General features: G+C 37.4%; 1 protein-coding gene across 4 annotated transcripts in view; it reads right to left on the reverse strand.

Annotated features, from left to right (window-relative positions):
* Positions 1–15,155, reverse strand: part of PPARA (peroxisome proliferator activated receptor alpha) — a 36,544-nt gene that overhangs the window by 7,098 nt on the left and 14,291 nt on the right. For 2 of the 4 annotated variants that reach the window (XM_026868465.1, XM_026868462.1), the window contains exons 3-5: positions 5,792–6,036; positions 3,036–3,196; positions 1,621–1,759 (exon numbers count right to left, since the gene is read on the reverse strand). In XM_026868465.1, the coding sequence (XP_026724266.1) occupies positions 1,621–1,759; positions 3,036–3,196; positions 5,792–5,999 (508 nt within the window). In that variant the 5' untranslated portion in view covers positions 6,000–6,036. Of the gene's footprint in view, positions 1–1,616; positions 1,760–3,035; positions 3,197–5,791; positions 6,037–6,408; positions 6,491–15,155 lie in introns of those variants that run through there. The other 2 variants (XM_026868464.1, XM_026868466.1) reach the window with 2 other exon arrangements.

The raw sequence follows: 15,155 nt of genomic DNA on the forward strand, positions 1-15,155 counted from the left end.
CAAGGTTTTGAGACGGCTAAGAGAGCTCTTCCTCCATTTCAGCATCTAAACCACCAGGAGGACAGAACCTCACTGCCTGGACTGAGCAATTCAGAGCATGTGCAGAATTAGCCCTTCAACACGCCCAAGGAATTTTCTCACGTCATAAGAAGGTGTCTCATGGCAAAGAGGTGATTCTAGGCATGATCTGAAATACAGTTTTGGACTTAAATGGAAGCCTGATATGGAAGGCCTGTTCAGAATCTGGCCATGGGTCTACTGGAAAAGTGGAAGATCTGTTCTAAACCTTGCAGTTTTAAGGTCATGGCTGTAAATCTAGTTCTAACTCTTTTCCTGAGAAGTACTGCCTGCAAGTTAGCAGCCATATCCTTCCCCCTACGGGTTTGCTGCAGTAAAACTCCTGCTAATCCCTTCATCTGGAGCACAGGTACCCACAGCGTTTTAGTAGGACAAAACAGCTTCAACTGAATGTTTGTTCCTGACAACCAGCACAGCCCCGAGATGTGACTTTGTTGGCTGGCACACTCTTCCAGTCTGCTGCTTCAGGAAGGTTATCATCAGTCCTGCAGAGACCACCAACCCTCTCCCAAAGGGCCTTAATCGCAGTCAAGGCTCACCACAAGAGACCCAGACTTCCCCAGAACCAGAAAGTCAACTTTCCCAATGTCTCTTGCTAGAACTCTAGCCTACAATGTCATAGACAGCTTCCCCAACCACGTCCCCACCCCAGCTATCCTGACTGCATAGTTTCCTTAGGAAGTTCATCTCCTAACCCATAGCTTTTCACCTAGACCACCATTCTCACCTACTTTTCACCTACTCCTAAACTGCACCCACTCCCAAGTTCAGCCTTGACACTATCAGACCTACATAGGGCAAGGAAACTACTGTCATCTGGCCAACCAAGATGTGTTTTCTCATGGCTTGGCCTCTCCGTTTTTACCAAAGTTGCTTAGCAAGCTACATACTGTGCATAAAACTGCCTTGTGGGTTGAAATTGGCCTGTAAGCCACAGGTTTACCAACCTTATCTTAAATCATTAATACAAACAATAATTTTTAAACTGGTTATCTAAACACTCTGAATTTTTACCATTCCATTTAAGAAAACCCACCAGATTCCTGTTCCATAATCAGCACAGATCCTCACCCTCCCCCCACACTCCCTGAACCATCTGCCCAAGAGCTGTTGCACTGTAACCTGAAAAATAAGTCTGATTTTCTACAGATTTCTATCCTACATCATTCCTTCCTACAATGAGCCAGTTGTTCCTCTCCTACTCCTCTACAATGCCCTTGATCAGAATTCTTCCAGTATTGAAATTTGTTTCGATGGGAGTAATGGTGCCAAAGTTCTGGGTGAAGAAGGCAACTAAATGAACATTCACATGGACAAACAGACGTCCAGCACAATTGTGTAAAGCTCACAAGAGTACATTTGGCAGCTGGATATCAATTACATTAACTATTCATTAGGGAAACTGGTGTCCCCTGCCATGATCTATACTGTAAAAATCTGAGCTTCAGCTCATATGTGTAAATAAAAAAACACTCTCCAAGTGCCTGCTTCCAGAGGCAGACTCTGGGTAGGAACAAACAAATTAAGGGCACTCTTACCTACCATTATGTGACATTCCAACTGAAAGGCACTTTTGAAAACGACAGTATTGGCACTTATTACGATTTTTTTTCTGAATTTTGCAGTTGCGATCACATTTATCATAGACGAGTTTTAAACGGATTGTTCTTCTAAAAAAACCCTATAAAAAGTTGGAGAAGAGAATATGTAATGTTAAAGAATGTTGAGCACTAAACTTCAATCGTACAGGTACGTTTTGTTTTTTTTTCTTTTATTATTGATGTCACTAGCAAAACAATATGCAAAGTATAACCTGTCCAGAGGGAGGAATCTGTGCGGTGAAGTGGTGTGTATGGAGGCGTGTGTAAAATGGCAGACAGGAAAGGAGGGAGTAGCTCTCAGCCCTCTTCCCTGGGAGAAGATCAAGAGTACCCGAGCAGGCTTGTCCTTGAGGGTTAAACAATTCCAGCTCACATCCTGCTTTTGTACGCATTCTCTCAGCATCCCCTGTCAGAAATAACCTTCATCTTTCATATGTGTAAGTCACACAAACACAGAAAAACCTCTAACTTAACAGATCTTACCGTGACGTCTTGATAATGCAACCTAAGTTTAGTCTCGTACTACAAAATCACAGGGTTAGCAAATTTAGAGACATTGCAACGTTTTGTTTCACGTGACGTAACAACACGTTGTTAAGACTGTGGGACACAACTGACAGTGAACTGGCTCCCCATCTCTTAATAGATATTCTATCATCATTCTGTAAGATTTATATTCGAGTTACATATTCTGACATTGTGCACGAAAGAAAACATACACAATTATTCCTCTTACCTTACACTATAATTTAGAAAAAAAATAGGGAAAACTAAAACATTAGAAGGAAAAAGAAAAGAATCTTATCATTCATAGGCCATATCATCCCAAAAATTACACATCAGTGTTAACATAATTTGCCCCAGAGACATGCACTGGCTCCCAGAACTACAAGAGGGACAAAACTAAGTGATTCAGGCAGAATGTGGTGGAAATGAGAGAAATTCAGGATTTGTTACTGTTATAATGGAAATGTAGCAAACTCACATGCTTCTCACAGCCATACTCCTAACACAAATAAAACACTAGTGGAGCAAGTAGGCTTTGACTTTTAGTCACAGTTTAGTGTTTTGAGTCGTTTTAGTGTTTAACTAACTATATCCAGAAAAGCAGCATTAAAATTATCATTGTGAATTGCCCCTGCTTGATGAAGGTCTGGTATTGAGTTATGGTATCTGGTTATGGGATCTGAAAAATTTCTTTCAGAAAAAAAGATCACAGATATGTTTATTATTTAAATAATTGTAATGGCTAGAATTATATTAATTAAACATTTATGTAACAAATGTTTATCTTCATATAACCCTGTAAATAAAACAACATGATTTAGGTTCTTAAAAAGAAAATTACGACTGTACCTTACAACCTTCACAAGCATGTACTCCGTAATGGTAGCCTGAGGCTTTATCCCCACAAATTCTACATTCAATGTTTAATGCTCCACTGGGTGATTCATCTATGCTACCTGGAGCTGTGGCAAAATTAATGGATGAAGGACTGGATGCTGGTGAAAGGGTGTCTAAAAGAAAAAGGAACACTTCATAAATACTATACTATCAAGATTGATACCATTTCTATACTAAATCCACACAAAAACGAGCTTATTCTAAAAAATAACCATGAGTTAATAATAGTCATTAAGTAACAATTTGGCCATAAGTGTTTGAAAAAATAATTAATATTTATAACAACAGTACAAACACACACAACATACAGGGTGTACCCTGCTCGTTTTGATGAAACAGACAATGTCAACAAACAAAAAGCCTTACCAAAGTAACCCTGGTAACAAGAACAGGAGGGTGATAATGGCTCTTGAGGATTCAATAAATATGCACCACAAAATAAGAGAAAAAAACCCCAAGCTTTTTAGGGGTTTTCCCAAGTTTCATTTTTTACTTTGATTTTTTTTCAAATGTTTCTCAATTGGATGCAAACATGAAGTTTTCTTATCCCACAACTTAAAATTACAAAGTACTGAATTAATACTTCTTTTAAATCAAGGAAGTTTTCTTAACCGTAAAACCGCCCATATACCACCTTCACAAACAACAAATTTGAAACCGAAAAGCAGTATTCAACGTGTACTTACTGCTCAAGACTAACAGTAGAAAACACAAAAATAAAATAAACCCAACACAATGGAATAGAATCCCTCATGACTTCCGAGTTTGTCTCACAATATCTGTTCAGCCTGGCACTTGTTCTTTCCAGACAGGTTACTAACGGCTTATCTTGCTGTTACGCCTTCCATCTCTTGTGCTGTAGTGGTGAGCATCAGATCTATTGCTATGGCATGACAAGAGACATATTCCCAGCTCACGCTGAGTTACACTTAAGATACACTTAAAGTCCCCTTGACTTTTGAAGGGCTACTCTTAGTTGTAAATGATGAGGCCCTACAAAGCAGTTACACAACTTCTCTAAGGAATTTTCTCCAGTAAAAGCATGCACCTGCACACCGCTAGAAAGGCGAAACAGCTACTAAAAGGAAGGTAAGTCTGCTTCTAAAATAATCCAGCAACAAAAGCCTTGCTCAGATGTTCTATCTTTTGATTATAATGGGAAAAGCATTTCTGAATTGTTGTACAACGGAATAAACTCTCCAGACCTTTTACTACTAGATGAACATGTTACAAAACTAACATATTCCAACCGTCATTATTTCAATTAATATTTCCACCTTATTTGAGGAAAATACTTTCTGAGGTCAGAATTTTCTTTTATCTTCCATCTTGCAACTTGCACCACGAGACTTTAGCAAATTAATGGGCGTGTTATTTTAACAGAAAGATTAAGAAACACTCATGAATGTAGGTCAGCAAGTATGTTAGAAAAAAACCTTGGCATCAAGCTCAGTCTGCACTGCCAGCACTGCCAAGCCCACAGGCATCAAAGTCATCAAGAGCTGCCTAAAACCCAGGATTTTTTTTTTTTTTTTTAAGTGTGATTCTCATTTCTTTCTACTTGCCTTGTGGAATTTGAGCCTTAAAAGTTTACATTTTCCATCCTCTCTAACAGCAAAACTAGAATGAACACTGAATACTCAAATTAGAAGGTGACAGTAGAAGCTATTGTAGGACTTGTACACACATACACACAAATATTAATTAAAAAAATCACATCTCAGAGTGCTATGTTATAAACCTAGCACGTAACTACTTCTCCTGTAGAAGGCACCTCTCTATGTGAAGGTCAGCAACTAAAAGGGACCCAAATCATATTTCTACAAACATTCCTTTGGGCAATAGTGCCAAGAGGCAGGTCTCCCTTCAAAAGTCACACTCTTCACTTGAACCCCTTTAGCACAGAGGCACACCTCAGTTGTACTAGTGCAGTTTTTGTAAGGAAAAATAGTGATCACAGCCTGGGAATCAATTTAAAGTGAGAAAACTCCCAAAACAAAACATCATGTAAACCAACCAGAAAGCTAATCGTAAACTCCTTACAATCGTTCTACTGCTAAAAGATTTATAAAACCACAGTTTCAAAAGGAATACCTCACAGACATCACTGCAGTGTCCCGTACCACTTCAATGATTTCCATTTTGATCTCTCAAAGCAAAAGCTTCTCACAAAGACCTTTTCACTAAAGACTATGTAATGTATTAGCACTCAGCCTGTTGCTTTAACCAGGGTAGAAGCTGCTCTTGAGGGGAGAAAACAGCACGTTCAAAACATCAGTGCACTAAAATATACTGGGATTCTAGGTGAGCTTTTAAGAGTTCGTTTATAAATTCTTGGCAAACACTTCACAATACTTTTCAAGTATATGTGATTTGAAAAATTTAAAAAAAGGGGTAATTCCTTTAGTCTTCCTATATGCTACAATACATTGTAACTTCTTTGCTAGTAATAGTGATTTTTAATAGTTATTTTGAAAAAGGTCTTGATATTAAGGATAATTTAAACCAGCGTCACAGTAATTTTTCAGTGACATTTGTCTGATTAGTTAACTTTAGCCTTAAATATTTTAAGACCATGCTATAATCAGTTTATATATTTCTAAGTGACACTTAGTCATAAACAACAATTATTGCATTAAAATAGTTTTTTATTTCTATCACTACGTATTTATAAAAGAAAGTTTTAGAGGCAACCAAACCCCTCTTACCTGTTATAACCGATCCATCAGATCCTGGACCATTTCCCAGTGACTGGAACTCTGTTAAACTTAAAGCTCCAGAGCTATCATCACCTAGAGACTGAGAGATGTCTTGAATGTTCTCCATATCTTGTAGGAACTCTCCAGATAACGGGCTGCCTATATCATCCTCCTCCAAGGGAGTGAGGGGATACAGCTGGTTTTCAGTGTCCACCATTTTGATCGAGTAGAGCAGTCACTTAAACTTCTTTACACTGGTGAAAGAATAATTTATTTAAAAATCCTGTGGTTAAAACATCAAAACTTTTTTTTTTTTTTAAATATTTGAATCAGTTACAGCATACCAAATACATGAATTCTAATCCAATCGTGAAATATTATACATTTTGTTGATCCAGAAGCTTTATGCAGCATGAATCATCAACAGAGAAAAAAAGAATCCCTCAAATACTTCAATATGAATTAAAGTTATGACAAGATCAATATGTAGATGATTGTTTTCTCTCCTTTGCTGATAAAATTTACATACTGTGTATAGCAGGCATTATGCAATTCCCACCAGAATTTATAGAAAAATAACAAATATCGATACGCATACATGCTATGTTTGAGCAGTCTTTGCTCACCTTATCTAACAGCTTTTAGATATGTTGATTTGGTCCTCGGTTCTCATCTTTTTAAAATTTGTTCGATAGGTCTTTTATGACACTGCAGAGAACAAAATACTGTCTCATCCTAAATCATTGTCGAAATGGGCCAAACTAATACTTTTTGACCTACTTTGGTCAAAGAACACCTTCAGCATGACTGCTACAGCATATACAATCCAATATAATTCCTAGAGTTATTTCTATGTCCTACAGTGAAGTAAGTTTTTAAAGTTGCCCTCAAAACTAGCCACCAGGGTCATCAACTTTGAGTAACAGCACAGCTTCCTAAGAAAACGTCGCAAATTTTAATTCTTCTATTGACTTGTTGGGGAAGGAATTAGTAAATGTACTGCTGAATGTTACTACTGCTGAATGGATAGACTTCTGCTAAAAGAAACTCATCTTTTACACCAAGGACCTGATACTCGTGTTATACTCAGTATGGGTACAAACACCTACTGCTGCAGAGTCTCGTCCACACAGTGAATATGCCGGGGCAGAGTTAGAGAAGCTCTGGCTCTTACTCTGGTTACTGCTCAACGTTGGCTTTTGCAAAGAACACGTGTTCACTGCAGTTTATTGTGAAGCTTGAAACTGCCAGTAACTGGCTATATGGGGATACACAAACGCTGATTTACAACAAAAGTGCCATGTTATGATTAAAAAAAACCTAAACTCTTCCTTGATGTTATTTCAAGTTTCAAATAACAACTAGTTTGATTCCTGTAACACTAAATATTTTGTATTAATAAATCCTTTTCTTTGATAACATGTGACATATGCATCCCATTGAAAATCAGGCATTTATTCTGTAGAAAAAAAAACCCCACAACTATTTTTTGTCTATGTAACTGACGAAAAGAGTACAGTTAAAATAATACAAAGTTCTGACTACTGTTTTACATCCAAATGGCAAAAGGCAGCCATCACTTGTATTCAGTTATATTTTAAAAAAACCTTCAAAATATTTTGAAGCGAGTTATCCACAATCAAGCCTCTTATACCCAGGCTGATGGCAAGCCTGCCTTCAATTATATTTGCATAACTTTACAAAGTATTACACAGACGGAACTGAAGGCAGAATGAGCTACTCAAGACATCTACAAGTTATGCTTGTAGCAACCTTCAGTGCACACTCAGATTTAAAATGATTTTTCAGGTTAACTTTCTGCTTTCATGAAAAACCACTGGTGCATATGTATCACTCCTACGGCATTTTCCAATATTTTCATTACATGACTAAGGCAAAACAATTTAAAAAAAAAAACAACCAAACCAAACCATCTGTATTACATAAGGCTTTCTATTCCACAATTTGCATCCTTCCAGCCAATCAAGGTTATTTACAGTATATACATTAGACTTGGCAAAACTTGCCTTTGATTTTCAGAGTACCCAAACTGTGATACCAAATGGCTCTAGTGGTACATCCTACATACCCATTATTTATTTTTAGATAAGTGAACAGACATAAAAATATTAACCCCTTAATAATATTAAATATTATTATGGGAAGATTGAAATTGGAGTGAAATCAAACTCTGATGATTAGAACAAACCAATATGTTTTATATATCCCTGGGCAATTTATTACTGCTCTGCGTATCCTTATGCCTGTTTTTGAAAGAAATTATGTTGAGGCTAAAAAAAAAAAAAAAGGTTTCACTCAAACAGTGTCTAGATTCTCTTTCCTGTAATTTATGAAAATAAGTTCCAGTATTTAGCCTGTGATACATTTTTTTCCAACCCAAACAACACTGTGGAGCAAAGATACAGATTTTTTTTTTTTTCCCCCTAGCCTACGATATACCTGGAAGAAGAGAACTTCTAGGAGTAGCAGACACAAACACACAGGAAAATCAGAGCTTTTACTCATTTTACTTAGTTCACAGGCTAAACCGGGGTTCTTTGTGAAAGTAAGCACTGAAGATTTGAGGATCTGTCCAGCATCACTGAGATGGTAAAGTTTTCAGAAGGTTCATTGTATTTTGACTATTAAACCCATGCCAAACACAACAGTCAGTTCTGAAGGCTGAACACTGAAAGGAATCGCAAATTATAAGAATTCTACCTCTAAACATCTGATGTTATAAACCAAATGAGATAGAATTCCACTGTCCCTTCTTCAGTAGGAAAAAAGCCAGATTCTGTCACTATTACAAACTTGCCATCATACTACCAGGACCCTTAGTAAAGATCTATTTGCCCCATTTCTTCAGAACAGGATAATTAGAAAACTAGAAAAGGAAAATATGTTTTACATCACATGGCGTAGAGCAAACAGGAGTATCTAGGAGACTAAGAATGTGAATTTATCCACAATTTCTAAACACCAATTACAGACAACAGGTATGTTACTGTAGATTTTACTTGGACGTGTCACATTGCTAATCTATCACTATGCACAGCTTGGCTGTATTTAAAAATAACTGTCAAATTAAGTTATCTAATTTAATACTTTAAATACTCATTAGCACATTGTGCCAGATTGCCAGCACTGTAATAAAATATTTATAAGCAATATAGGAGTTTTCATGTACATCTCAACTTCTTTCTGAAGGGATCGGTTGGAAGGCTGCTGCAGCTTTTAAGAGCATCCAAGCAACACTGATTGTGATGCTTAATTATTTTACAGTGTAACAGAACGTTATATTGGAAAACTGAAACTAACTTCTTTCCCGCAGAGGACTGAAGCGTATCTGCTATCCATTATAGTCCCTACAAAATTTCCATAATCTGACACTATTTCGTAAAATAAATCCCAGTTGTCACTTCCTTTTAAAGCTCAACAGTTGTTCTGTCTCCAAGAACCACCTTTATTTCTCTTCTAAATCCTACCCGCTTGGATTCTGACAAAATATTAAAGATATATCTGCATTTGATACTCAGAAGCCTGTCAGCAGGAATAAAATAGAAATTAAAATGATTGTAACATACATGACCATAGTTACTGAAGAAATCATCAGAAATTATATGAATGAGTACTCTAAATAAAAACTACTTAAAAAAAATAATTACCCCAATGCTTGAGGAATGTATGGTCACACACCAAAGGAAAACAGCACAGATTATTGTAGATCATCTGACAAAGATTTTATTGCTGAACCATCTGCATGCATTCAGAAGAACACTTCCCGTATCATGAAGACTCAAGATGCAGAGGAATCCTGCAGATGCCGAGCGCCTTACAGAACAGTCCTTTCACAAAGTATGAAAGACAAAGAACCAACTACAGACATTTCTGGTTAACATCATCTGTTATTCTCTGCCAATACTTTCAATCTTGAACATCTCTGTACAATTTCTCTGTTGAGGCCGCATGAAGCAGCTCGGTAACACTTGGAACTAATTGCTGTTAGTTATCTAACAGAGCCCAAAACGTTCCATTATGCACCTGATATCCCTGATACAACTGGAAGGTAATATGCTCCAGCTGAGAAATGAGAATTCCCTTTTATGTATTTCATTTCCAAAATATCCTTGTGACATGGCTGTTTTGTGGTGAGGGACAAGACTAAAGGAATCTTGACGTACATTGTTTTTGTAATGATATTTGAGAATAACAACAACTGTTTTCCAGCAATCCAAAGGAGACTTCCAAATCTGCCTCCCTAAGGAGCCATCAACAACAACAAAAAAAAAAAAGAGGAAAGAAAGGAAAGCAATGGCAGAGCCAATGATTAGCATTGCTCCTCCAGCGTGCCCTTCATGAAGTTCTCCCAAGGTAACAGTTGTTCACAGCACAGAAACATTATATTCCCCTGCAGAAATGCACGAGTACTCTGCCCCAGGATACCTGGGGAGGTTCCAGGAGGTACTAGACTCCTTGTACCCAACGTTACTTCAAGTTCCCTACTGAACCACGTACAACTCTCCAAGTACAACTTCATCCAGCACAACCTTTAAAAGATTAAGTCAACACTGAAGTCTACCTTGAAATAAAATAGGCATTGTTTGACAGGAAAGCAAAGGCTTGATAGCTGAACTCTGAACGTGGCAACAGCTCTCTCAGCAGCGTGCCTGCTACTGCCTGAACTGAACCGTACTTTTCCACATTTACAGTAAACATTTAACATTCATCCATCTTTTTAGCTGAATTTGAGAACAACCTAACAGCTAGCGAAACATAAATGAAGTGCTTATTGTTTTAACTATTAAATTACGTACCCTTTTGTACTTTCAAACGCTCCTAGCAAATTACAGCTGCTTAAACATTATGGCTCTTGTCACTGATTAACTAGCTACCTTAACCAACATAGCCATTACATAACCCTTTCTGCACGCTGTCAAAATATACTCATATTTTCATTACTGGAAAAGTTAGAATTAATTATTTTATAAGCACAGAAAAATGTCTAGTATTCATGTAATAAACTGTTTGCCTTCTGTCTTCTCTGCCATTTGTGCATGTTTACACACGCATATGCTTTCATTGGCAGGTTTCACTTAATATGCATCGATCCTTGCTTGTATGAAAATAAAGCTTCCAAAATAAAAAGGGTAATGAGGATGAAGTTCATTGAAGTAATATTCACAGAGAGTATTTCGCTGTACAAAAAAAAGCTGTGCATGTTACAACAGCAGATGTGGTAGCTGCAGCATGATGATTCCAAGCGGCTGCTTAAGTCAGAATTTCTTCTTATTCTTAAGACTTCAGCAAAAATTTTGTGCCACAAAGACACTGGCAGAGGATTTTCACAGTTCCCTGTACAATGTTTTAGTCTCTGTACCCCCTTTCCTACACCCACAAACACCCACAAAGCACACTGAAAACAAGAGAGCATGACATAGAAAAATAAGAACACAATTTCATGTCATTATGGTTTTAAGGATAAACAGGTTTTACTCGTGCTCTCTCACAGCCTGTTCTCTCTGAAATTAGTCCTCTTTTCCCACCACCACAACGCAAACACCCAACGAGTAACTTACCTACAAACCTGAAACAAGTTCTAAAGAAATCGCAGTCAGAACATCAAAGAAACAAACCTAATCATGCAGCGATCAAGTTATTGGCTTCATTTTTGAAAAGGGATGGTGGGAGACTAAACCCCCGGCTCTTCCACACTTAATACCTGTCACAGCAGGGATAATCCCTGTAAGGAAACAGGTCTGTGAGATGCAAAGGTCCCTGAGAAGCAGTACCAAAGTCTGGATTTACTGTATAAACAAATTGATCGTGTAAAGGGCTTGCTTGCAAACATCAAGGTTAAAGTTGAAACAATCATTACCTCTAGGTCACTCTGAGAATGTTGTGGCTGAACACAGCACATTTGAAAATACCGAGTGCAGATACTTTTAGAAAAGTTAAGTGAATAGGAAAAGCTTGAAATGTTTAATCTACAGGATATTTCCAATATCCCGATTCAACACATAAAAACCAACTGAAAATAAAAATTACTGAAAATAAGATTTGGCACCTAAAAATATGAAATCCAGTCTCTTATCTGGGAAAGGATGCATCCTGTCACATTTGATTCAGTTTTCATACTTTGTAACCTTATTTTATATTTTACAAACTATTAAGAATTTAAGACAAAGAGAATTTGCTATGCATGAGATGAAAAATTTTCATGAGCCATCTCTTTACCAAGATTGCCAGCTGCACCCCCACAAAAAAAAAAACCCAACTTTGTATTTTTCCCCGTCTGCACAGTTATACTCCAAGACCTTATGCAACTTATAACCATCCTTTAAAACAAATGAAAATTCACATACCCTAATTATTTTTAAGAATAATGGTAAGAAAATTGCAAAATTAAGCTCTTAAAAGTGAGGTAATGAAAAATTCCATGCAACTTTGATTATGCAATCTTGGTTTTTTTTATCCACTATGGTGGAATTTACATATATACTACACAATGTTCTTCTTTTCCCAGATCACTCCCTTTATAAAAGGGCAGTGCATTAAACAGAAGTGGAACTACACAGCCTGTAAAACAACCTGGTCTGTATTAGTCTGCAGCAGGAAGAGAGCTGTTAATTTATTGGCTGACCAAAAAGGAATAACATTCTTTGCCTAAGCAAAAAGAGAGAAAAGACAATCCTCATTCTCTGAGCTGTAAGTACTTGCAGAGCTGGAGGAACACTACAGAGTTTCTTAAAGAATACAGACACAGAGGCAAGTCTCTTGGCTTCAGAAAGTGGGGACCATGATGGTTTTAGCTTTCCTCACCTGAACACACTTCTCTAATTGCATCAGAAGATTCAGTGATAAAACACTTCCACATCTCACAAGAAAAGAGTTGATAAAGCCTTGAAACTCTGCAAATATTTTGCTGATATTAAAAGTGGTAAAAAAAAATATGGGAATTTTTTTTTTTTTTTTTTTATTACTCAGCCAAACCCAAGCAGAACTTACTGAGCCAGGCAGCAGCATTTCTTTGGTCCCAGGATTTTCTGTCCCATTGGATTTTAAAAGATTTCAAAAAGAGAAAGTAAAACCAAGATTTTCTTATGGAAAAGAAACATTTTTTAATCAACTTTTCCATACAAGTAATTAGCCAACACCATAAGCAAGTACTTTTAAAGATGGGACTAAACCAGATGAATTTCCATGCTGTACACGTAAGTCTGAAGTCAGATGATGTGCACAAGAGCAGGTCAGGCACAAACAGAACCGTGTGAGCAACTGTGTACGTTACACTAAGCAGACATATTCCTCAACTAGATGTGCTCTTGTCAGACCATCAGGAACACATATGATTCTTCTATCCTGCAGCACCAGCTCCTACTAGCCCACCATGAGTCAAAGAAAATGTAACGATAAGGCCAACGTGGCTTATTTAGGCAAAGTGCTGAGATTTTAAAGTTAAGCTTATTTTGTGGCGGATGAAACACAGATTTTTTTCAGCTATGTAGAAAGGTATAATGATGTTGTCAGAAACTCTTGTATCATGAAATATATATGGAATTTGGCATGTAAGTTCCCACTAGTTTAACAAAACCCTCCGTTCTTAGAACGTCACTGTTTTGTTAGTTGCTATTTTTACTTTGAAAAAAATAAGGACAGGACTAAATAAAATTATAAAATATCATTTACAAGCCAGTGCTACAAATCCACACTTCTCCTGGCGCAAACCACTTTCAAAGTAAGAACCTATGTGAGGAGATACGAACATAAGCAACACCTGGCGTGTGGCAAGAAGCGTATTTACCATCAGTAAAACAGAACATCAGGGTACAAATTCTGTAGAGAAAACATGGGTTGTCAAAGAGGAGGTAGCCATAGTAAACATGAAAGATGCCTTACAGATTGATAAAGTGCAGAAGAGCCATAATGCAGAATCTGCATTAATAGAAATTTAAGGCTCTAGGTTTAATATTTATGCCCCTCCCAAGCAAAAATCTAAAACCTCAATCTGTAAAAAAAAAAATAAATCTTAAAAACAATCTAAAAAAATCTTGCAAAGGCAAGACATACAAAGTCATCTTGGATTGCTAGACAAAATGCTACCATATCTCCTTCTGAAAGAAAACTCTGACTTGCTAATAATTGCAGTATATACAAAAACACAGTTAAAAATTGAGTATTTGCACCAATATCACCACCTACAGAGACCAAAGAGCACAAAATACTTATTGAAATAACTGCTTAACAGTCATTGAAATGACTGCTCAGCTCGGAAAGTTTGGGCAAGCCCTGCACAGAAAAAAAAACCAGAAAAAGACAGCAAAGCAAAGCAACTAATCAGCCAAGGAAGTGGGGGGGTGAGAAGCACAGTCTGAAAAAAATACAGCGAACAATGACATAATCACTAACAGTCACTATTCAATTACTTTGCAGTTACTAAGCCAGCTTCAATCCCTGTTGGCATCTCCCTGTAGCTTCTTTCCAAGATTTAGTGGCACAGGGTAGAAGCTACATCATGGGTCCTGCCTCTCTGGAGTCTCATTGCCTAGAATATATTGATGAAAGATAAATTGTCTCTGAACAGGGCCACTCATCCCTCTTTTAAATGCAACATTTCTGCTTTAAAACCATTCAGCTGCTTTCTATACCTTTGTGATCACATATTCACTATTTCCTCCAATGTTTGCTTTCAATTGTGTAACACATTTACACATAAAAAATTGTTTTGCCAAGATTACTGTTCAAGAACTAACTAGTAACAGGACAGCAACAAAACTATTCAGGATGTAATTAAACTATTTATCCCAAATACCATACCCTCTCACACAGCAGATGCTATTACTAATGGAGAAAAAAGTTACAAAGCAGAAATTAATTTTCAGCAAACAGACATAAGAGGGGTATTCATCTCACCTAATGTCAAGCTTATATGTCTGGGTTGAGCAGGACTCCACAGACTTTCCAGAGCCATCACTGATCTTTGAGGCCACGCTTACAAATTAAAAAGAGGTAGTTTTCGATCAGATCACTCCCCTGATCCAGTTCACTGCAAAGTTTTACAAATATTTGTGCTGGTTCAATGGAGGGAGCAGAAATAAGCGGTTGAGGAGAGGGATACATGTGCTACAGGGCCAACAAATACACGTGTATGCGCAGCCTGAATCCCCTCTGAAAAATCCAATGATTTTACAGGCTGGACCTGTACACCAGGCCCTCGCACTGCCTGAAGTAAAGCAGCCACGTCCCCTAAATCCCTGATGAGAGCTGAAAACTGCTCTACAGATCAGTCAGCATCTCTCTTAAATTAAGTGGTATATTTTGACAGGGCCATGGAATTGTCGTATAGGCTTGGGAGATCATACACATCCCACTG

This window comes from Athene cunicularia (assembly GCF_003259725.1).
Source record: "Athene cunicularia isolate RWA chromosome 1 unlocalized genomic scaffold, athCun1 chr1_part2, whole genome shotgun sequence".
NCBI lineage: Eukaryota > Metazoa > Chordata > Aves > Strigiformes > Strigidae > Athene > Athene cunicularia.